The sequence below is a fragment of the Saccoglossus kowalevskii genome, chromosome 22 (assembly GCF_978046115.1).
Source record: "Saccoglossus kowalevskii chromosome 22, keSacKowa6.1, whole genome shotgun sequence".
Taxonomy (NCBI): Eukaryota; Metazoa; Hemichordata; class Enteropneusta; family Harrimaniidae; genus Saccoglossus; species Saccoglossus kowalevskii.
The window spans coordinates 18,037,601-18,064,067 of record NC_140662.1 but is presented as its reverse complement, the minus strand read 5'-3'; the positions used below and the strand labels follow the sequence as shown (position 1 = coordinate 18,064,067).

Below are 26,467 nucleotides of genomic sequence, written 5' to 3'. Positions count from 1 at the left end.
TTACACATTTTTTAAAATCCATGTAATTTTCGAACTTAGTTTGGACATGAATTCTTTCTCTCGGGGTTCTCCACACTTGCCAGGGGGGGGATCTCGTCTCGTCTCTATATCTCGTCCCCTTGAGGTACGGGATCGGGAAAGTCACTTATACTTTACAGTCAAATAAGACGCACACAACGAAATACAGTTCAACTCTCGTCTTAGTCGATCAATCGAGCACTCTATAAGACACAGCGCCCTGGGGAAAAATCCCCAAGACTATCGCAAGGCTGGCCCAAGACTCTCTTAGACTGTGTCAACACTCGCCCCAAGACTCTCCAGATCTGGGCGCTTACATAACATACAATTCGACATCACAAAAAAAACGGTAAAAACGATAGGAAAAGCAAGCAATACATTACATTACTGAGCAACAGTGTTAGGGTTCTGGAAAAGAGTTCAACGTCCTGAGTTATACAATGTCAGTTACAGTGTCCAACGAGCGGTTCTCTAAGCAATACACAGATAGCTAAAGTTCTAATCAAAGTCTATAAGCGTCTCCTCTTGTCATCGCGTTAGTCCGGGTCGTTCTTTTTCTTCTTCCTGTCTTTAATGTCGCTCAATTCTTGATTATTCAGTCCTATACGATACTGGTCCTTCTGAAAGGGTTCTGAAGTCTTCATGTCTTCAGCGTTGTACATCGGTGCCATACTGTTAACGGTGTTAGTCGTCAAGCGCGGTTTCCGAGTCGTCTCGCCATGGAGCTGTTAGTTCGGTTCGCAAGAAAGACACACCTTCGCCATTTCACTTTTCTTCACAGGATGTCAATGTGTGTTAAATACCTGCCCGGATTCTCCACCACGTATCATGGGGTAAAATTCTTTCTCTCGGGGTTCTCCACACTTGCCAGGGGGGAATCTCGTCTCGTCTCTATATCTCGTCCCCTTGAGGTACGGGATCGGGAAAGTCACTTATACTTTACAGTCAAATAAGACGCACACAACGAAATACAGTTCAACTCTCGTCTTAGTTGATCAATCGAGCACTCTATAAGACACAGCGCCCTGGGGAAAAATCCCCAAGACTATGGCAAGGCTGGCCCAAGACTCTCTTAGACTGCGTCAACACTCGCCCCAAGGCTCTCCAGGACTGCACTCAACTGCGTCTATCGTGCTGTGCTCCCCAAAACCAACTCAAACTCTCTTTATTCATTTTCAAAACACTAACCAATTACAATACAGTAAAAAGAATCTAGGGCGTAACCTTCAATCATAAAGCCAATCACACTAAGTACTGAATACGTCATATCTTTTGATTAATCGTTCACTACATTAATAACTACGAATACCAACTGTCAGAATCAATAGTCAGAATAGCTACGGTTATCTCGTAATTAGTTCCAAATCACTGAGTCGAGTTCCATCCAAAACTTCAAATAGGCCTAAACGATGACAGACATAACACAGCAATTCAGCTAATAATCAACTAATTAAGTCGGTCAACAGATACGCGAAAACTAATTCATGACAATACAATGAGATATGGGGCGCTATTGAATTCGCATGTTTTACGCTAACTTCAGTTTGTTGAGAGCTTTTCGAATTTTAGTATTCCAGCGTGCTATCTAGCTCACAAAATCCGCATAATATCCAGGGGCGGATCTAGGATTCTGGAATAGGGGGGGGCGATAAGTTAGCCTAAGGCCAAGTTCGCGAGCGCCGATGGCGCAAAGCCCTATTGGTTGTTAAAAATAGAGGGAACACGGCCTCCTCGGCCCCCATCTAAATCCGCCAATGATATCTGGCTGCTGCCAAAAATCCGAAACTTTATTCAATCTTTCGGCAGTTGAACTAGGATAAGCCGTCCATAATGTGGCTGAGTTCATAGCTCTACTTATACCTTCTACTTAGTGTGTAACGGCTGAGTTGTGCTAGCACAATCGTGAAAATGTGAAAAAGAGTCTCAAATCTCGAAAAAAAAAAACTTCATAAATCACGAAAATTAGTACAAGTTCAGTGAAGAACCTATAACAACAACATGAGAAAAGCGGACATTTGTTATAATTCTCTCCGTCTATAATTTATGTTTGTGATTGCCAACAGGTGTCCTGCAGACCCCGAGTCTGACATGTGGTATCGTGGTGAACGTTGTCAATATTCGATGAGTCACTCCAGTCTCATTCTGATATTCTGGCTCGTACTCGCCTTCATTTTGATCTGTTTTATTGTTATGATCCCGTGCGTAACCAAGGTAGCGAAAAGCAGTTTCCGAAAAGACGCAGAAAAGGCCAAGAACTCTAAAAATCGGCGGGAAACGTAGGTGTACATCTATTAAATACTACAATGATTGTCGCAACAGTTTTTCGTTATCCTTTTAAATCGTGATTTAGCCCGTCTTTCTAATTCTGTGGGCGGAGCCGAGCTTGTTGTTCACTGAGTGTTACGTTTGAGAAGTGACAGAAGGTATTTGTTGTAGGGATAACTAGTGAACATGTGGAATAACAATCGGATGATATTCAGGTGGGAAAATCACGGGGGGAGAATATAATGACTTTACATCAGATGTTCCGCTTACTAAATATTCACAATCAATATTTTGTAGATCTGACGAGAATAACGCGCTCGATATGGTGATAATAAATCCACGATACGATAGCAATCACGTGAAGACTGACGATGAATCAACGGACGTGGCTGAAAATCACAAAACGGACGCTTCGGAAATACGATTCACTACGGATATCCCTACTTACGACCGAAATGAACCGCGTTATAACGGAAATGACGTAATCACAAATCCGAGTGCCCTGATGATGAATTCGGAATTAAACCAATTGGAGGAAGACCCACAAAGTCCACTGTATTCACCAACCATGCCCGTGTTGGCATACGAAGCAAAAAACATGGTTGACGCAAGAAACTTTAAAAGACTTAGCGCTTTACAAAATGATAAGGTAAGTGGCGTTGCTCTCGTGACGGTTTTAAAGCGGGAGGGGCGTTACCTGCGCACGCGCGGGAATTGATTCCCAAGCGACGCACGTCGTTCACGTAGCCTACCCAGTGTGCATTGCGACATCAGCGTATTCAACGCAGCGCCATTTTGAGGTCATTGTCTTTTTAGTTTGGTCCCCTGCCCAATTTCAACGCTGAGGGCGGTTAAACAATATTTTCTTAACCGCCCTCAGCGTTGAAATTGGAGCAGGGGACCAGACGAATTCATAAGTTGTCTTTTAACCTCTTCTCAAAGAACTGGTGAGTGTTGTTATATTGTCTCGTGTTATTGTTTTGTGTTTGTACACATTGGTTCTCTTGAATACTCCTAATATGATGTCTGTATTCAAAAAAAAATTTAGTTGGACTATATGAGCAAGCGACGATAACACGCTAAAAACGCAACGGCTCATGGGTAGACGCTTGTTTGTCAACAATGACACGCTATGGCCATCTGACGCATGCGTAGGTGACGACTCCCCCGCTTTAACCACGAGCTAATCACAACTGCGTTTGAAATAACTGTAAATTATTTCAAAACATACGGTTATATTCGTAATTTATTTACAAGATATGTAACAATATTTAATTTTTGTCAACAAAATAATATGCATATAATTTGTTTTTCAAGGTGTCAAAAGTTGGTGACATTTGGTAAATATATTGGTGATTTCATAGTTTTGTCATTTTAAATCTCAATATCATTATGCGAAAATTATGCACTTACAAATACTTTCGTTTTATTTTACCAGAATGCTAGGTGGTCTGGTCACTATAGCGACATCGACGATTATAACGTAAACAACTTTAAAATGGTAGGTATATATTGAGTGGAATGTACCACATTATTTACCACGATTACAGCACGTGGTGATAAATAGATTCACTCATTCATTATAATCACAATTCTATGCGCTTATATACCAGTATATTATTTTACAAAACTAAACGCGTTCAGTCAGACACGAAAACACATTTGAAGAATTGATAGACTATGTGCAACACCAAGAGCACATGTGTTATGAAGTACTGTACGTACGTTTAATTCAGTGCGCATGCTCACAACTTCGGAACAAGTTTCTTTTGTACGCCACCCCTAACACTAACCTCACCTATTTAATTGTATATGCCTTTCCTAATAACACCTATAGTTATCTAGAGGGGCCTCTACAATTAAGAGTGGGGCTTAGATTCAGAATTAGAGGGTGGTATACAAATAAAACTCTTTTTTGAACTTCAATTTGATTTAATCAACCTGCATAGACCGTCGCACTGTGACGTCATCTGTTTATATTTTTTGCCAACCAGAATCATATGAATGTCTGATCGCCACTCACTGATTAACACTAGCGCGCCATATACGTTGACCACGTTGCCCTTTTGTTTTTTTTAACAGGAATGCATGCGTGAATATTTAGTCAACATCAGCGAACAACGTCGTTATTTTATTTTGTGTCATTTATCTTTTGGTGCGAACGACCGCTTCTTGTCAGCCAGTCACTGCGCACGTACATGTGGGCAAAACGTAAACAATTGCGACAACACATAAAAATCAAAAGACTATCATATCGCCAAAATAAATACTGAAAATAGTAAAAAGAATTCAATTTTCCATGCATATTAACCATATCAACGACATAACACTGGTTGGAATTGGGACACCCTAATAATGGCCAAGCATCAACATCAATCACTGACACAATTTAATTTGTTGATGCGCCACATGAAATCAAAGTACGCTAACACTTGTTTTATTTTTTTCAGATGATACCAGATGCTGACTACTGAATTGATGTGGCAAAAATAATTCAGAAATATTGTAGTCTAGACGGGGAATGCGCCGTGTGGTTTAACTCTGATAAATCTCGTTGTTAAACAACGGCGCGAATTATTTTGTATTTATATTCAGTCGTCACATGTTAACACAATTAAATGCTAATCGATTTGTAATAATTTTGTTCGAACATTCATGCTCATCTTAAGATGGGTTTCAATTTAATTTCATATAATTTTTATCATATATGTTTTTTATTACTGGTCGAAATCCCGTCTTCCATCGATTTTTATGTATTTGAAATATATATTTAATATACGCCGTTTTTTTCCTTCTTATATCCATAAAATGTGAACAATAAATGGAAAGAGTCCCGTGGCTTATAGCGCTTTTCTAATTGCGCAAACGTTTAAAGTGTACTTCATCTTCACCATCATTGGTTATCATAGTTACCGTTGAATGCTAGGTTAAATATAAACGTATTGAATTTAAACAAAATCTTTTTGTTTTACATGTTTTAATTTTCTCGAAATTGTATAACCGTCAAAAATGTTACAATGACAAAATGAAATTAACATTCTGGGTGAGAAAGAACTTGTTACGTGGCTGTGAAGGAAAAATTAAATATATGAAAATATGACTTAATATTACGTCCTATACCAGTATATGCAAATTAATAGAATGGGTGCCTGGCAACCTGGAAGGGAACAAACACTTCCGCAGTAATACCGTGATTTGACTATTGTAATATTTTGTCGGTTTGTACTTAGATCATATTAATTAAGCAAGTGTCAGAAGTACTGGGGCAGAAAGTTGGCAAACTAACTTGAGAGTTGCACGACAGCTTGTGTTTAACTAAACAGTTGGTTTTTCAAAGTTGTTCGCGGCGACAAGTGATCTGACCGAGACGAACTACTAGTATGTCGGAGACATAAACAATTTGACATAATTGCAGAATATATTGAATTGAATTAATTGTTATCATTTTAATACAAAAATGTTCTTGAAATTTAACGATAATAATGAGATTGGACTGGATTGGTCAAAATGGTCACCCAATTTGATTTTGATGATAATTGCAATTTTTTAACCTCTTTCAAACCACCTGGCAATCAACTGGCCCACTCGACGAGTCTAGAATAAGCAAACTGTTTATACGATTCAAGCTGCCAGGCAATTCGCGTGCGAGTTTGTCAACAGAGAAAACTGTCTCTTTATAAACTTTTGCTTATTTTTCTCAATAAAATATATGGGAGTGCATAAATGACAAGAGCCACTTTACCTTAAAATAAAGTATTTTTATGATTTCGCGGTAACCCGGCTTTTGCCGTTTATACATTTTCATAAAATTTTATTAAAAAAAACACCAACAAATGTATGCCAGTCTAGCCATGACATAGTAGATGACATAAGTATATATCCTAGGTCGGTATATCTCGCGCCTTCTAGTGATACGAGCTCCACAATTGTGATTTCTGCAGTGGCACAAGTTGTTGTCCCAAAAATGGTATAGAAACAAAGGATGCCTGAAACACAGATGTGATGGCCGGTAGCAGCGAAAGTTTTTCATTTCACATTTGTTTTCTCTTCATCTATAAACGCGGGGAATTGGCTGGTAATGATAACTCTACGATTCAAGTACATTTAGTGCTACATATATATGCTAAGCCCCCCCCCCCCACACACACACACTTGTTTAGCTAACACACCGGGGACATCTCTATGTTCCGATACCCCTATATTTCGTCATATAGTACGGTAATATATCAATTAATTCGCGGCAGCAAAAATAATAGATTTTTCAACAACGCAAATTCAAGTTACATTGTACTAATATACGAATTGAATAATCCTTGACTCGAGCGCTGGATAAGTCAATACTTTTTGATCGATTCAATAAAACAGGAACAAAAAAAATATAAAAATAATTATAGGTTGGTGGGCAGTCCATGATAAGTCAGTTATATGATACTTATTAAACTCGATTTCCAGTTTTCGTCCTGCGCGCACAGTTGTTGCCGTTCATGTTTGTTATACTGCCCTCAACGATATTTACTATCACAATGCAAACGACTCGTCATGCGCACGAGGCAGTCACAGTAGTACAGCGGGAAAAGACTGGAACCCCGGGGACTGGGAGCACAGGGAGTAGGACAATGAATTATTAAACAAAAAATACTATTAGAAATTTAGTTTGTCTTTTATCTACCCCTTCATATTCTTCTTCCCAATTACCTTCGCCACCTTTTTACAGAATGGAATGCTCCACTAGTATCAATAGCCATCATTACACACAATATTTTATTTTATTGGAAAACAAAACAAGAAAAAGCGTGGGCTTTGGAAATAACGGAATTAGTGTACAACTAATATTAGTTAACAATAGACTGTATATAACGCATATTTCGTTAATAAATTACGTTTTTTAGAGTTCATAGTTTCATTATGTTTTTTATACGTCAGTTATGTGAGCGCATATGGAACTTTTACCACGATAAACAAAATCCGTTTTGAATAATAGTTTTAGAGTGTTTGGTAAAATGTTACAGCTTTATCATGTTTTTGTATTTCTGCAGAGTACAAGTATGTCTCAGTAATTCACACCGAAAACCATTTATATACTAAGGCATGCATCGGGGACAATATTATGCAGACATTGCCTAACAACCGATATCAAGAATTATTACTATTTAGTGGTTGTAATTGGCAAAAGCAGAAGGTTGAGATAAAAACCAAAAAAACACGTATATTGTTATATCTGGCAATGTATTCATGCACTCAAACCACCCCATCGCGTGGGATTTGTGACATTGTCTTTTTTAGGCAACTATAAACAGAAGTCCGCCAATAGCATATAAACAGCGCCCTGATCACGATACTTACAATGCATCACGTTTAACCAATTACCGGAACACAACAGTTGGGGAGACCAGTTTTCTTACGAAATTTTTGATCACATTTTACTTTTTGTCTTCGGTATCTACACAATTTTGTCTTGTATGCTGCACTTGAAAAGATACAATGTGTAAATCAATATTTTTGCACAATTTAAAGACAATGGTCGCCACGCAGCGAGTGTTCGAATTTCATGTAAATAAACAATGCATTTCACATGAGTTTTACACAACGCTATGCTACGTGTTTCATATCGTTCAGAACTCGACGCAATGACTGCCGCCCTTTAACGTTAGCTGAGCATTCTACCATCCACTGTTAAAAGTATCAGCATTGTTGGACATTTCAGCACATGCTTCTTGTATATATTTTGTCAATATTATTTGTTTCTGATATTGACTAACATATGAAATGGAATGAACAATCTTCTATGATAAAAAGTAGTAATTCAACAAGTCCGATCATTAATACTTTGATTAAAAAGCAAAACACAAATATCTGACAGCGAAGGATTCAACAATCTGGATACTATTTTTAGGTACTTCCACGCTTGATGTGCTGTACACATTGGATGGTAAATTTTGCTGGAATAAAAGTATCTTGATGCACATTCCCCTCTCAAAGATGGTTATTTCAACATACAACTATAAAAAAATCTCATCTCTGAACAGAAAATCACCTCTTGCATACAAGTTTTCAAAATGAAGTGTTGATTTTTTTAATAGAGTTTCCATACGGATAAACCAATAACACTAGGATATATGCAATTCAGATCTACTTTACACCAGAAATGCGATTCAATCACATGCACGTTTTTTTTTATTCAAGTAACGCCACATGCGAGTACCCTTGATTTAAGACTAAAAACGCTGGTTTAATTAAAGAAGTCAACAATGACCAAGTTAGCATAAATCTGCAGCTCAATTTTATTGCAATGAACTGATCAGAACTCCAAATGTACAAATCGGACACGAATACAAGGAAGTTAATTGCAAATATGTGCAACACAAACTTTCAGAGCAATTATTGCTACAAATGTAACAATATACAATCAATATAAATAATTGAGAATATTTTCACAATATACCATCTTGTGTTTACGAATTGAATTGAGCCTAACTGCTTGAGCATTCACATCAGTATGCCAATGACTAGAATAGACACGCAGCAAATAATGCTAAGCAAGGTTCTAAATAAACTAGATTCTGAAGCTAAGCAGCAACATTGTCAACAAATCAACTCTAAGATTGGCAAAATTTTGAATACATGCAGTTGATTAGCATAATGGTTCAAGACTGATATGCATTCTATTATAAATTGTGTAAATTTCAAAAATATACAAATTGAGCTTTAGATAGAAAAACTTCAAATAGCACCTGATTATATTGAAATCTTGAACTTCTCTACTTACCGTGGAATACAGAAAAAAAGTAAAACCTATGCAATACCAAACGAGTGGAAATTTTTTCTGTCAAATGGCACATGCACAAAAACTGCACCTGGTGTCTTTAATCATATCAAATGCAAACTAGGATTGAATTTTACACTTGTAAATGTGCAATTTATTTTGTTTTATAATTGTTTTGCACATGCGAGTGTATTCAGTTGGTACCACATAGATCAGTATGGTTCTCAAACGCGCACAACAAATATAGCTTTAAACAATACCTTTCTAAAAGAGACATGAATACACACAAATTGATTTCAATATGTACATTGCGTCTCTTAAGATCACAAAATATAACTTTGATTACAGAAAAAAATACTGCTGCTATGAGAATTTAAGTACACAGCTCAAAAACATTTTGAAATAAAGTTAATTTTTACAACAGAAAATAATGAAGCACATGTACTATAGAGGAGCATACATGTATATTGCTCCTACTTTTTAATCTATGTAATACTGATCCAAATTAACCTTCCGTCACAATTTAGTAAATACAGGTTATTATGACATGTAGCAACACAGATCATTTTTTGTACTCTCAGCACAACAATAGCATTCCTTTCATGTTAATATGTTTTACAATTCAAACTGGGCTTTATATTGACAGATTGAATAACATTTAAATATTGTAGACTGATGTCATTGTGCACTGTTCTCATCGACTAAATTGATACAACTGCGATTGAAATTTATAAATATTTATAAAGATGAAAGAATGCCTTTGCTGCGTCAAGAAAAAAACATTAGTTCTAATTGGCCCTTAGAGACTAAGTACTGCTGAGGCTCTGTAAACAACTTGGTAAGACATGTTAAAGATGTAACCATAGCGATGGTGTTAGGATGTAATTCAAATTAAATAGTAAATGCCAATTTAAAATTATACATGTATGAAGGAAAAAAAGAGCAGAAAACAGGTTTGGCTAAACTATCAAAAACAAAAACATAGTACAACAATGCGCTAATAGAAATAAACCCTACATGGAATCTGACCATATAATGAATACCTCCCTCTTGTAACTAATTTATTACAAATGGTAAATTACTTCTGACCATCCAAAAGTAATACACAATACAATTTAGTAAAGAAAAGTAATTACTAAAACCCATTCAACAGATGATAAGCTGTTGCAAATTCAAAACACAAGTAAAAATATGATCATCCCAATAAACAAACAAAAAACAAATTGTGTAGATATCAGACATTGAAACAATTTGTTGCAACTGGAATAATAAACTTAATTAACAAGAAGTTACTACATTTCATTCCTGCATCATTTATTCTGTAACCTCTGAATTTCATCTGTCAGATGAATAATTTTTTTTTTACGCTTTGTATCAGTGAACAGTGGGGAATCATTTTGTATTAACGGTACTGTGAAATTACATTTAACATCACGCATTGCAATACCTGTTCTGATTGGTCAATGCAAAAAATGCTTATACTTAAGATGAATCTGTTATGACACCAATATGCGACAATCCTTCAAACCAGTAATATTTACTGAACCAGCAGGCAGAAATGACAGCACAATAAACCACTGTTAGTGTGGACTGCAAAATATTTTAAATGTCACCTGGCTGTATCCAGGCTTTTAGCCAGCCACTGGTCTAGTAATTTTAAACAGGCACTCAACATTTGAGATGCGTACAACATTTCATTTTACAGGCAAAATATTTATAAACTTGTCCAATTTAAATTGAAAATTACATGTAATTTACAAAAAAAAGTCTTTTTATTGACTTAGGACTGCCATCTTTCATTTTTGTAAATATTTTAGGCAGGCACTTTCTATTTTCATGGTATAACCTTGGCTGTATCTAATTGAGGTACTAGTAAAGGATGGACCATAACATCTCATCATAGAACAGATTGAGTTTTGATAATTGATCAAATGAAGCAGGAGGTACACACACACATAGCTCATAAACTTAAAATCAAATTTAAATGAACGACTAGGCCTCACAAAGAAAAATACATTTCAGGTCATTTTTCAAACATGAATTGATTCTTCCTCCCTCAAATACTCGGTGACAACGTATGCAAGATTAATCAATTTGTTAACATAGGCCACTATGCAGTGTCAAAGTAAGTGTGTGAGGGGGGGGGGGGTCACACTTTTTGTGAGTGCACATACTGACTAGAAACATTTCTTTTGTTTGGCCTTAACATTTTCAACTCAAGGATCAAAAAGTAAAAGGTTTAAACCTAATTGTGATATTTTCAACAAACTTTGTTCTCATTGGCAATTGCTAGAGCTCACAATTTTATGTGACCAGCACTATACACAAGGCAAGACATGTTATTTAAGTGATGGGGCAAACACCTTCTTGAGCATCGGCATTACCAGCATCTGCAAGATGTGATATGTATAAATTATTCAATAATATCGACATTTGATAAACATCAGCATACAATGGTAGATCACTAGTACCAGTTTCCAACAGCTGTTTTACCTGCGAGAAAAAACAAACAATAAAAAGGCATAAGAGACATGAAGCAGGTTATACTAAATTATACTAAAGGACACTATCGCTACAATAGCAGTATCATTAAAAAGACTACTGGAGGGGGGCATATACAAGTCTATATACAAGACAATTATTACACTCCGAGAAGCGTGTCTTGTTTCTTAACCACAAATTTAGCAATAATACGTACAGTGAAAATTTTGGTATAATTGAAAGATAATTGGTTCAATAACATGTAATTCAAGAAAGGTTGGACAAATGAGACAAAAATGATATTTGCTCCCAATGAAGTTATTCAGACAAAATGGACAACGTATTACAGTTCTAGCAAGAGTTCAGAGTGTCTTCCGGTTTCGATTTTTAAATTATGTACAGACACTCAAACACTGATTAGAGCAATTCTTGCTGAAAAATTAGACTGAATTGTCAAGCTTAAAGCACTTGTTGATTTTTTCTTCCCAACATTGAAATTCATTTAAATCCATTCAACCGCAATATATAAAAACCACCCGTATACAAAGACCATTTTGATGAAGTTCGCAATACACAGGTTTGACTATCATTAACCTTATTCAAGTAAAAATGGAGTACGTTAATAATGTGTCAACTTAGTATTGCAATGCGTATTCAATAGAGGTTAGAATTTTATTTTTATTTTTTATGAAAGTTAGTTGTAATCAAATAGGGTTCAAAATTAACAATCTGTCATGATTACACTTCACTAATTCAATATTCAGGAAAGGTCAATATTAAAATTAGAGAAGTTCTTACCAGTTTGTTAGTCCATTGGCTTACAAACGGGAAGGGAAATTCTCTTCGTTCCCATTTCCAATCACTGACAGCAAAGCTGCTAAACAGAGAACCCTGAAAAGAAAAGAAAACCATAAATACTATGCTTTAATAACCAAGAAGATAAAACAAGTTAAGGAAGGATGTGGTTAACAGGTAAAAAATTAATCTTCACCATTTTTGTTTTCTAAAGATTCGTGTCCTAAAAGTTTGTTAGCCGCTACTATCCTGAAGTATAAAATTAGGGCTCTATGGTGGTGTTCATATGCCCACTGAAAGGTCAGTTTTGAAACTGCTATTCTTCGAAGTGCAATTTACTTTAATTTCATCAACAATACTTGCAATGTTGCTGCACAGACATGCATGATTGATAAAGCATAGTTTCTCCTGATTACTTATTAGTTGTGAAATCAATGCTTTGAAATTTGCTTAATGAGGTGGGCTAGTTCCAATGGAATTTAAATGGGATTTTTGTAATATATTATGATGAAATGCAGTACATTGCACAATTTTTATACGGGACTCCGGTCGAGTGTGAGCGGAAACCATGGCACAGCAATTATAATTGTACTTGAAGATCCTATGAGACGAGTGCAGACTACCAAGAAGTTATTTTCAACCTGACAGCGACGTCATTTTGCAAAATACCATATTAATATGTTCAATAGATAGCTACACTGAGTGAAGAAGTGGCAGCACTGTGACTTTAAATATATCTACATGAATGAATGAATGAATGAATTACTTGTGGACATTAATCGATTGCGTTTCACTACATTGATAATGTTTGCAATATCATCGTGGAGTGGACATGTGCATGAAACTATTGGTACACATGATTTGAATCGACTCTGCACTTACTGTTTGCTCAGTCCAGTACATTTTAACAGTGTCATTCCATATATGTAAAGTTCTGCCTTCAGTCAGTGGCCCATCTGTGCAGACCAGAGTGAAATCTGCTTTACCATGTTTTGATTTTACCTCTCCCTTTAATGTACCAAATACTTCAACAAAACCCTGCAAGTATAACAGTAATTTAGGAAAAGTGTAAAACCTGACATTAGTGACCATACTGCCTTCTCACATATTTAATAAATGCGTCACAAGGTACCTTAAGGTAATTAGGGCAAATATACGGTAGAATCCGGTACAATTTTTTCAAACCTACAAAATGCTTCATGTCTTTTTATAATATGCCTTTTATTGTTTGTATTTTTCTTGCATTTAAAACAGTTGTTGGAAACTGGTACTAGTGGTCTACCATTGTATGCCGATGTTTATCAATGTGCCATCAAACATTGCACGTGCAGTCATTTAAATGTTTGTAAACAATTTTCTTGCTGTATATAATGAATTTCATTAAGGTATTAATGATTTTCATACCTTATCAAAATTAAAATCTTGAAGACCCCCCCCCCCCCAAGCTTCAAATCACAAAATTAAGCTGTTATTGGCTATGGATGCCATTTGGTAATGCCAAAGCCCACAAGTCCTTTCCTCAAATCCTGGCACGAAATTTTTTTATGTATTCATTACCACTCTTTGATTAGTCAAGTTGTTTCAACAAAAATGTATTTATTTATACCGATATATCAAATTAATTCATGCCAATAGAGATATCTTCTGTTTCTCAAGGTATGTAAACTAGTATCTGTGTAGTAGTTGCACTTCCGGATGTCAATGTACATGTAGCAGTCATGTGTGTGCTCAGTTTGAACCCGGATAGTAATATACACGCATGTACATTTTCAACGTAACAAATTTTATGATGGTTAACATCATTATTATAGAATGAAAAAGTATATTGGGGTCAGTGGACAATTTTTAAAAAGCAATGCATTGCACAGTTTGAATTCAACTGGAACTGCTGTACAAGATGTGAAATATTTTTTTTTAATCTTAAAGCATGTACTGGTACTTCATTTTCACTTTTGATGTTCACAAACCTTATTGCTTTTTTTCAGTAGATCTAGTAAATTAGCATAGGATTAACCAAAAAAATTCAAATAATTTTATTCTCTAGGAAACTATTAGTAGATTTTAAACTTACTTTTCTTTTGGATTCTTGATATCCAGGTTTCAAACCACTTCCATCTATGCGGACATCTTGACTATCATTCAGATAGGAAGCCAATGCCACTAAGTGAATACTGTTACAACACAATCCCCATCCTTGGCCATGTATATGTAAATTAACTGGTCCCTGTGGGTTGATAATTACTCAATTTAATCTTTGAAATGCTAAAGTCAACTTCTGTCATCATTCACAAAAAATAAATTTATTTTTTAAATCCTGTAAGCAATGTAATTAAATAAAATAAAATTTGTCCATTTGATTTGAAATTTGTCAAACTAAAGAATAAAAGACTTGTGAAAGGCGCAAAAAGCTGATACTTTAAAATGACTAATTTTCATTGGGTTTTAATTTCGCTTATTTACCATTTCAGGCATATTCAGTGGGTTTTAAATTCACGGTTTTATCATTTAGATAATGTGTTCAATGCTAAATTTTACATATTCACTGTGTTTTTAATTTAGCGCATTTTCCAGTCAGCGAAATAAGCTAAATTTAAAAGTAGTTCAAGAGATTTAAGAGTTATTCAAGTTAGTGGCCATTTAATAACTGACTATCATGTTTCTAAGGTAAATTTCTCATTTTAATAACACATAGCACTATAAATTATGCAGAAATCTGATATTTATCGTTGGATGTTGATTTCTCTAAAACTTGATTGGCTTACAATCAAATCCCTAAATACATACATTAAAATACATTTTAAAAAGTATGATCACGATGTCAATTTTACCTCAATCTGGTTAAAGACAGATTAAAGAGGTGATAAAAATGCTGTGAATTTTTGTGTAATGTAATCGCCGACATAAGTACTAGGGACAGGTTTGTTATGAGTGAATCTGTTGAAAAAAAAATACAAGGCAAATTTGTTTCACTATCTTCTGAGGGCCCTCCCCGCCAAAATAATGGCTACCCCTTAATACAAATGTAGGTGTTCCATACCTTTATATGGTCCTTCATATATTTATACATGGGTATCGCACACCACTGTAAGTGCACGTACGCATTCACCCCTGACTGTATAAACATGGCCTGTACATCCTCATGGTCTTTGGCAGTTTGGAAAAGAACCTGAAAAATATAAAGACAAAAATGAATGATCAGAAGATTTTTTTTTTCTCCCATTGGAGAAAAATTACATTTCTTCCATTTCAGTGAAAATCATTTTTATGTTGCAAGACATGTAATAAACATAAGCTCACTTTTTCAATGATAAGATGCTTGATTTTACATCGTTCAAGTAGACTTTCAATCACTTTGCGTCGTGGAGGTGATGCTGTAGCTATTATGCAAACGTCAAATGCTGAGCCAATGGTGATGTCATCAATTAACTGAAGATATGTTACACGTGAACTAGCATTAGCTTTCGGTTCATTATCATAGATAGACTTTGCACGGTCAAGACTCTGCCTACAATTACACAATGATAACAGTATTAGACAAAAATCATGATTTGACTCCCATAAACATTCACATTTCTTTTAATTCATTTAAACCCATCTTTGCCAACCAAGTTTCATTTATTCATCCATTGCCTGACCATTATACCTCGGCAAAATACCAACTATCAACCTTCGTTCACTGTTGACGAAATCAAATACGGCTGGTACATTTCCATAGTGAAAGGAACATGAAGAAACATGTGATGCATTTCTAAAGGAAATCAAACAAAGTCACATGTCTTTGTCAGTTAGGTTATGATGTGATGTGATACAAAACAATATTGTGATAAAAGTTAACATCTTTTTGATTAAATTTGAAATTAATGGCAGTTGTTAGAGGAATTTCCAATAATAGATCCATGCAGCGTTTGGTCGTTGTACCACGCATGCAAGAAGAAAGTAACCATATGAACAAAGATGATGCCTTTGAGTGTTGTACACACCAGCGAGTACAAACAATATTTAACAAGATAATTTCTATGTTGGTTGAAATGCTTCAAAGATTATAGGATGTCAGTGATTTAATCAGTGCACATCGTACCAAAGTCAAAACTGATTTATGCATTCCTTTGAGAGAGTGAGTTGAATTATAGAGAAAATTACTTCTAACCAACAGAGCTTGTACTTGCGAGGTATGACCACCAGCCCTTAACTGTATACAGTATGACCACAGACAGCTGTTATTTTTACAAGAAAACTAGCAAATATAGTATTAAATTACTTGCGTAAAATAGTACTTACTTGAATGATTCCACAACTACAATGTTGACAGCCATATCCAAGGCTGCAAGAGCTTGCAAATGACGGGAACCAACATTACCTACACCTGCAATGTTTAGCGATCAAATAAGAAGTTATGAACAAACTGAGTATTCACTGTCAAGACAGCGAGCTAAAACACATGGAGCTTCATCCTACAACAAACTTTTACAACACTCAATGCAAAATAAATAATTTCATTCACAAATCAAGTATTTCAATGCAAAATGTTATAGTTTGGGTGTAATTGAAAACTGAATTTCAGTTATTTGCGACAGTGACTAGTAAAAGTGGCATTTTGTTAATGTTCAAGGTAGCGAGACTATTATTTGTGTTGAAAATTCCGATTTTCACATTTATTTATTAATTGATGAAATGCACTATAAACTTTCATATGATAAAGTCAACATAACATAGAATGTCATGTAAATTGGTTAAAATGTAGATTTTCTGAAGGGAAGCAAGGCAGCCTCAGTAGTGTTTTCCAAAATCAACAACACAGGTTTAATCCGTGTGCTTATAAGTTTCAAAGATAAACTCAAGACAAAGCAATGTTAGGATGTGTTATCAGTAGCTATCTGACACACAATGAGTGTTTCCAAACATTTGAGTGGTTTGTCTCCGCTCCTGTTTATTTCACAGATTAGTCATTTGCATATGAATGTGTCAGACAAGGTCACACAGCCACTGAAAAAAATCATTGATTTTAGTGTTTTCATCTGCCGTTTTATTGAACTATAGCTATCCCATTCCTTTATTTTTTGGGGGGTTTCCAATAGCCTTACACAATTGGATGCCCCTACACATGTTAAAACAGACCTTGATGGGAAAACAAATCGCTTGTGCAGATAAACAAGGTAGAAAATCTTTGCTGTGACTTCATCGACGTCATCAACGTTTTCTAGGAGTTTGTTTTTCAAAATGCAAGGTCTTTAACAAAAAATAACGTATACTTATTGTCGTTGGATTAACACCAAATTTTCACAGCTTTAAGGTGACAATGAGAGGAACTTGAATGTGTCCAGACAAACTATTTCATGGATTATTTACCAATGTGTTGTGATTTGAGTTGGGGTCAATGCGACTAAAACAGAAATTAAAATTCAGGACACTATTTTTCAAAACGCGTTGCTTGAATAAAACTGATCAGACACATTCAATTTACCAGACTATTGAACAACTAGGAAAAGTGAAAACAAAACTTATTATCGCCAGCATAAATGCGTAATTATTTTTTTTACAAAAAAAGTAATTTTTCACTTTTGATTAAGTAACGCACCGTAGAATGCAGATACAGGCATGACAAACACACCTTTGAAAAGCTTGAAGTCTGGCGATTCCAAAAATATATACTTTCCTGGGTCTATTTGTAGTCGTTTGGTCCCAATTAGAAGATGAAAAAAAGTATGCAAATAATAGTCCCGCTACCTTAAGGTAGCGAGAAGGGAAATTTTCACTTTTTTCTTGATTTTTCACAAATTGATAAAACGGTTACTTCAGACCTTGATACATCATCCCAGGTTTACAAAAGATCGAAATTGCAAAATAACGTTGCTTAAATTAGTGTTTTAAAACGCTAGAAGAAAAGACTACAACTGCCGTTTCATGCATATTTGCATAATGTTTATTTTTGGAAGGGTTTAAATGATAACATCTTATCTGTATACTCTGTTGTCGACGATTCTGATATAACGGGTGATAAGCTTTCCATCGCAAACAATGCGTGTTTATCTAACGTCCATTGCCAGCATTATTGTCAGTCAAGACTTCGGAGAAACATGGGCATACAGTACTCATTTCGCCCAACTTTCCGCTTTTACATCGACCGCTTATCGCTTAATTTCCGACCATGCGGTCTTGTCCGACCGGAAACCGACCGCATTTTAATCGCATTTTTTTTCGCTAGCTCGCTCATTGAAACACCGACCGCTTACCCAAACACGGATCACTGGCACATGAGTGGTCGAAATGGTGGTTTTAATAGTAAAGTGTGAACATACAACTAGTATTAACTATTATTAAATTCTGAACGACACCTCAAATCTAATACGTAGTTGTATGACACTTGTATCATGAAAGCAACTGAACTGTGACCTCTTGTTACATGTTTTGGGTGCTTGTTCTAGATGTACTATTTTTTATTATTTTAATGACAGTTACGTGAAAAAAGCATAGGTAACTCATTTTGACAGAGTAGAGAAACGAGGAAATGTTAATGATTAATTCCAAAAATAACGATACCGAATCCACGTCGGTTCATGTCTGGTAAAATTTGACATTCAATTATCAAAAATAAGTCACGATCATTGAATGAGTTCAGTCTATACCGTACCGTAAAAGTGTTCCCACAACAAATATTTTCGACTAAAAACGGCCACATGCCCTGAAAAAATAGAGCAGAGCTTGACATGTATGAATAATTTATTGGACTTAAAAAAACGTGTCAAATTTAGTTATAGTCATAAATAATTGGTGGCCAGTCGATGAACAATTCGTAACTCAGGATTCACACGGAAGTCCTTCAGGGCTGAAAATCATCGACCCTACTCTGGTTTACTTTATTTCCCAACTTGCAGAGAAAACTGATTCGCCGTGGACTCTAATGTATCTAAGCCTAGTATTTTCTTTTTGAACTGAGGTCAAATTCCATCCGTTTGTCAAAATATACCGATGTTTTTCAGCGAATTTTGAAGCCGGTCACAGCACAAAAACACTATGTGAATCGACGCCGGAAATTAGATGGTACGACGACCTTTCAATTAGCGTTAAAAATGCTTTGTTACAACATCATTGATTGGTTGAAAATCACATGATCGGAGCACAACCTGGGTCACAGAACCATATTTGTCCGTATTATCATGGAGGTAAAATACCTCCATGGTATTATCAACAGGACCTCGCAAAAGAACCACACCCACATTTTCAATCCTTTTTAGAGCGGAAGTTGCCAACAAATGTCAAAAAACTCGTGAATTTCGTGGATTCGAATAAAATAAAGCAAGCGATTGATAAGAATGATTATTAATATTTTTCCCGATGCTCTTCGAATTTTTAGTTTTTTTTTTATTTCAAGGTAAGAAATGGCTAGTTGAAGTTGCATCGACTTCAAGACGGTTGTTTCACCGCGAACAACTCCAGATCTGTTGTAGTTTTGCCATGTAATTAAAATATATATTATAATAATAATAGTACTTGTTAAATTATTTGGGGTCTCAGCCCACAAATTACGGACATGATCCCCATGAATTAGGGTAAATGTTTGTCCCGTTTCGGCTGATTGTGTTGATCGACGCCCTTCCTAAACTCAGTATGGAGAAACCAACTGGGATCGACATTCCAAACAAATTATTGGGACATGGTAAACAGACATTCCAAACAATCGAAATTATCAACGAAAACGAGATTTTTTTTAGATATTTACAGACATACTTTCATTAAAAACATATGTTAAATTAACAAATACACAAAGAGGTGTAATATAAGGTTTTATTTTAGGCTTAGAAATATTTCCTTTCACTCAGCCCTTGCATGAAACTGCCATTTAGCTTCATGGTCCTTCAGCTTGTCTTTGCCTCGGGGGGAAAAACAACAATAATTATACAAAACACATTGCGAAGACTCAACAATCAGGAAAGAAAACCCAGACAACATGTCGTACTTGTGTTGAAATACATTTTGTATTTCACGTCAGAATATTGTTCAAAATAAAATATTCAGTCCAAGCCAAATCAAGGTCAAAGGGTCAGATTGCGTGCATATAATTATAGATAGTTAAAACAAAAAGTATTTGAACTTTTGTCAGCTGTTGAACATTCATAACAACCAGAAAGACAATTATAAGACAATGTGAACCTCGGAAATTTTTCTATTAATCCTAATTTCAAATGCGCGCAAGCGAGCGGGCGGTGATATTTCGGGGTTTGCGCGGTCAAAAATAAAGCGGAAATTGTCCGGTCGAATTCAACAATCGGTCGCAAGAGCGAGTGAAAAAGGTGATTGGAAAGCGAAAGCGGGCGGGAGGTTGTGCGAAACATGGAGGTAAAAAGAGAAGGAGTCACAGCCAAGCTTAGATCAAAGGTACCAGGATGGTCGCCGCTGTTTGTACATAGATCAGGGAGTTTATTTGCCGAACGGATCAAGGAGAACAGTTTCCTCTTAGCGCAGTGAGGATTACCGTGAATTAGCATACTACGGACGCCTTCGGCAGCACTCGGTGATTTTCGTGACAATTCTGTCAAATTCTTATGAACAAATATGGCGATAATGGGTAACGCGCACGAGTTTGACTACGATGCTGAAACTGCTATGTCCTTCAATTCAGAAGACGTAAACGAAATCGAAGAGCATATTACAGACGAAAAATTGTTTTCCATATGCTGTGAACGAAACGATTGCTCGAAAACAAAAAAAATGCAGCGAATTTCTTGTTGACGCACTGCCGTAGGAAGTAGAACATACAAGGGATATAAACTTCAAAAAGCGTCATTTCGAACCTCAAAATTCAGTCTCTGGTACAACGCGGTGCGGTCCATGCCATGCACCATTGCAATGATCATTAAACGAGCTTTATTGTGGACTAAAAACAGTTACAGCAAGGTTTTGAAACATTACAATATTGCCGATTCAAAAATACAACGGAAAATGTGCTGAAAAACGAAAAATTACATAAACTTAACAAGAAATTCTGTAATTTTCAAAATTCCAACGTTCCCGTTCTCACAAACACGATTCCTCTACGTATAAAAGATCTGCGCATGATTTATGTCCTTTAAGATTTACTGCGACACCATAAAACAAGACCTTGGAATGTGTACTGTGCGCAGCAACGCTTGAGACTAAATGACGCGTCGGCGACGATCCTGGGGTGAAAGGACGATAAGACAAAGGGAATTATAGGATTAAACTTGTCTAAAACAAAAGAAGTTTAGAAGGATTATTTTGGCTGTGACTCCTCTTTTTACCTCCATGTGCGAAATAAGTACTGTATAACTTTCTTTTAAATCGTATTATTTTCCAAGTCAATTATCTATTTTACTAATACCATTTTTTATAACGCAATGGCGAAGAAAAGAAAGCGTTGACAGACGAGGCAAAGAAAATCTGCCACTCAGTGTCGCAGTCTGAAACAGCATTTTTTTTCAAACATCGGCCATTTTGTTTCACCATGAAAACCGTTTGATTAGATCTCTTATCAGAGACACTTGAAGGATTAGCCTGTTTGTAAACTGCCAGCGTGTACAGTGGGACAGTACTGTTTGTCAGAGGGTTATCCCTCGTTGTGCGTTTGCATAACAATGGAAACCCGAACGTTCCTGGAGTACGGACTCAAATGCCAGCAGTTTTCTTCATTTTTCACGCTCGAGCATGAAATTATTCATTATCTGACACTCTTTATGAGTTCTATGATATCAGAGGTTAATATTTTTGGCCATTTTTAGTGTATATTTATAATAATGTAGCAAATCTAGTGTGTTTCATTAACCAAAACTGTTTTTCGCGTTTTTCTCGAGTTGAGGTTTTGACTGAGTACGACTCATTGGGACCGCCGCCAAATGAAATGCGTTCGGACTAGGACATTCAAACTCGCAGTTATCGTTCAAAAGATAATGATGGTGCGAAATATGTCTGGGTTTTTAAAGAAAATGCTTTGTCACAGAATAATAGTCTGTTAAAGGTGCCAAGTATGAAATAATTTGGGGAAAAAAAAAAACCTGCATAGAAATCGGAATAATAGGTCTTGATTACCGGGGACACATTTCAATGGACTTGATTACGGACAATGCATGACGTAAATTCCGCAGTGTGCTCTCGCATTTTTACAAGGTTCGCCATTTTTGATGTCACGTGATAATTATGTAAACAATGACTGTCCAGTTTGTGCGAACTTATACCTCTATACTTAGTCTTTTGAAATATATAAGCTAAATTACTGTTCTGAACGAGACAACAGACAGAGAATGTTTTATTCGAAAACCTTCTCGCTACCTTAAGCTTAACTTAATTCACAATTTGCTGTTTTTGGAGTACATCTATGATTCACATAATTTTTTTTTCTGCTGTTACATATCCATGAACATCTCACTTTGCCCATACATTAATGTTTGTGTTCTATGGTGGAAAGTCAGTTGATGAGCATTTTAGAGCGTTGTGCACTGATCAGAGTTTCAGAAATGGACCATTGTATTTAAAATTAAAATTATGGCCAATCAACCTGTCTCATTACAAGCAGATTTTAGTGGGATAGGTAAATGAGGAAATTGCCTGTCCCTGTGGACAGATGAATTTCAAATCCTAATTTATCATCAACTGAGACTGATTCTTACCAATGACCAATATTGATGCTAGTTTCGGCAACTCCATACCACGCATTGGCTCATAAAACTTCTGAACACGTCCTAACTGTTTATCAACTGGCAGTAGATCTGGATGGTCTGGATTTTCAAGGAACGTCTGCAGAGATACAAAATAATGAACACTGTTGTAATCCTAGACTTGCCTATAGAACTTGATACGTCATCGCAGCTTTTCAAAAGATCAAAATTTCAGAAAGACGCTGCTCAAATTAGTGTTTTCAACAGACACGCAAGTACCTGCAACTAATGTTTGGCGGATGATTGCATAATGTTTGAACTTTGGAATGGCTATAATAAAGATAAATAAGCCCCAACAACCGTTGTAGACGCAATAAAGTTACATACACTGTCACGTGACAGTGACAAAACAAAACACCGGACGCGGTATGCCTTTGATGTGTGGGCACGAGGAACAGGGGTAGTTGAATATTCCATTGCTTTGTAGGTATAACAATCATTGCTGTGTAACACTTGGAAGAAATATAATACGAACATAAAACTGGAAATGAATATTAACAAGAAACGTTAAAAGTAAATTCCTTCGATTGTTAGTTTGTTGAGATGTTGTCAATGGGTTTATACACAGTCCTATTAAAAATATTATCATTGTGAGTGTCGCGTTTGCGCATAATGGCATGTCCCATTGCCAGTTTGCCATACAGCGCCCAGTCAGTCTTTCCCAGGAATCTTCTACTTATATAGTTTTACATACTAGTATCAGTATGTACCGTCACCATGTACCAGTTTCAAATATCGTTCAGATCTCGTGTTTTGCAACGATATTCCGAATGTATGAAAACATACAGTGAGTTTGAACGGTTCATTAGAAGTAACGTAACAAGGCTAGCAGACAGTGTCTTTCAAATAAGATATGAAAATGATGAAGGGATCTCCGTATCATTGTCGGACTGCGACTTTGACATGCAGGACATGTTTCGATGTGCCAAGACCGTGCCCAATGCCGATTACCTCCGTATAAAAGTTATAATCACATAGGGTTGTTCACCAGCACCAAATCGGTTAGGTAATTCCGAATCTATAACTGGTAGCCGACCTAAACAGTTGGAATTTGGAAATATTGCCGAAAATTGCAATCGCCCCAAGAATTGGAAGAAACAGAAAGAAGACGCCCTCGTGAAAGAAATTTCATGTTTAAAAGACGAGAAAATGGCGATAGCGTCACAGAGGGCCGAATTGGATCGCCCCGTTCAAGAGCCTGAGCCTGTTGGTACTAGCATCAGAAGTACGTGCCAAATTTGCCATCGCAAAGGCCACAAAGCTCCTGGAAACCGTAACAAAGATGGCTGTTTAGTCGGTGAACCGTGTCGTGATTACATATTCTGTGGGAGAAAGGACAAACATAAACAAGATTATGTGGCCCGAATTACAGTAGTTTCCACCAAACCTCGAACGTTGACTTTGTATAAAATGTTAAAACACTACTAAAGTTGTTTTGTAACATTGCGAGTAAATGTTTACAAGTTGCTCCAGATATTATCAAAGTTGCGGTAAAATCAAAGAGTTGTTTATATAATAAACCAGACAGCGGTCTTCACTGTCGCCACACCAAATAAAAAAAGAGACGACTAGAACACGTGGCTGGTAAGTGCTGAAAGACGCATTTCGTTTCGCCAGTATCAATCTAAAAATATGGCAGAATACCTGTTTAAAGTGGAGTTTATTTACTACTCCGAAGCTAGAAGAGTACCTGTATTTATTAGAGAAGACGATTTCCATCAAATGAGTTACGAAGATTTTACGAACAGGTTGACCCGTGACACGACTTTTCTACGTCGAATGACAGAACTAAGATTACAGATTGTAGACGAAGACGGTCAGCGCATGGACTTGCCTCCAAACGATCGCTTCAGACAATTAGTACTAGAGAACATGCGTTTAAATACAACCGGTTCTACAGTGAAAGCAAAGATTTTTATTCTCGATGGATCATCACCTATGATTGATAAAAAAAAACACTGCTGAGACGGTTGTATCGACAACGAGCGGTGATACTAGAACCCGGACCAAATTAAGTTACACTGATGTTTCTGTGGAGGAAAAAAAGACCAGTGCTGACACCAGTATTAAAATTAAACCTGAAGATTCGCCAACGATTGAAACTCGACGCGACATTCTACAGGAAAAAATAGAACATCTCGTTTCATCAAAAGCAGTCATGGACAGAGAGTTAGCTGATCTGAAATCTATTCCCGCGCCATTAGCTGTTTTGGGGCTTCCCCGTCTCGCGTCTGCGACCGATCTCCGCTACGTGCAGATTATGTCACCACCCCGGCCATAAAGAAAGTGGAAATAAGGGTAAACGTGAATGCTGCTACGAGAAATGCCCCGGTTACATGTATTGTGGTAAACTGGATAGACACAGAGAACACGCAGAACTTGTGAAAGAGGTCAGTTTAAACATGACAGATTTTTTATTACCAAACGCTTCAGCGTGGTATTAAGAGTTTGTTTTCAGGGGTGGGTGATACCAAGGTGGGAAATGGATGCATATATGGGGTTAATTCCTTGAATTGCAATATAGAGGGTTCAGGCTGAAATACAATATATAGTGTTTTCATGTTTCGTCTGATATTTCTGTGGTATTCTGCTGCTGTAAGTAATGCACGATTTGTTCCGAAATTCAGTATAATGTGTGTATTCCAGGGTTATTCGTTTTTTGCTGAAAACACCCCTATTTTTTAGTGGCAGAGTCGAATAGTCTCACTCCCACTGGGAAATCTGCGTTGTTGCTTGAATGTGAGCTAATTAAACACATTTTCCAGACCGGCGAAAGAGTATGCAACAGCCAATGTTAACAGCCTGTCACATGATTTTGCTCTGAATGTCAACATGAAAAGAGGCTAGTCCATTTTACGCAGAAGTGATTGGGAGTAGAATGAGTGAGGGATAGTATCAACAGAGATGTGTATAGTGAAAAGTAATATCTATCCTTCATTTGCATCTCTGAGCATTTCTGTTTTAGTATATTGGTTTGAAAATGTTGAACTTGCATGATTTGCAATGTGTTTTTTTACTGGGACTCCCCTATTGATCGAATCCCGGGTTTGAACGAGATCGGCACACCACGTGATTCGTTTGAATACAATGCTGATGGCAAACATGCCGTGTTACTGCGGTACTCCACTGACGGAATGACTTACTAGTACCGCATGCTACAACTTCGCTTGTGATGTTGCTTGTTAGCCATGGATTACATGAATCTTGATTACCAGTCAAATGTTGCTCATTTGACGTTGGTAATCTTTATTTGGAACTGAGTAACTTCCTGGTACTTCGTACTATGATAAAAATCAGTCAACATACATCAAGTTCTCTCAATCGTAGTATTCCATGTGATGTACACCTAATATGCCAAAAATGTTGCTGAACGATTTAAACTGAATAAAAATAGCAGACGAAAATTTGTTTACAAAATAAAAATACTTCGGTTGCCAATGAAAACCGGTAAAAAACAAGCAATATGTTTTCGGCTGTT

At 36.4% G+C, this 26,467-nt stretch overlaps 1 protein-coding gene across 1 annotated transcript; it reads right to left on the bottom strand.

Annotated features, from left to right (window-relative positions):
- Positions 1 to 8,540: 8,540 nt before the first annotated feature.
- Positions 8,541 to 23,708, bottom strand: LOC146729078 (uncharacterized). The gene is made up of 9 exons (XM_085495801.1): positions 23,700 to 23,708; positions 22,942 to 23,068; positions 16,601 to 16,685; positions 15,620 to 15,827; positions 15,360 to 15,488; positions 14,394 to 14,546; positions 13,205 to 13,360; positions 12,326 to 12,418; positions 8,541 to 11,539 (listed from the first exon to the last, which is right to left on the bottom strand). The coding sequence occupies exons 1-9, from the start codon at positions 23,706 to 23,708 to the stop codon at positions 11,390 to 11,392; spliced, it is 1,110 nt and encodes a 369-aa protein (XP_085351927.1). The 3' UTR covers positions 8,541 to 11,389.
- Positions 23,709 to 26,467: the final 2,759 nt, after the last annotated feature.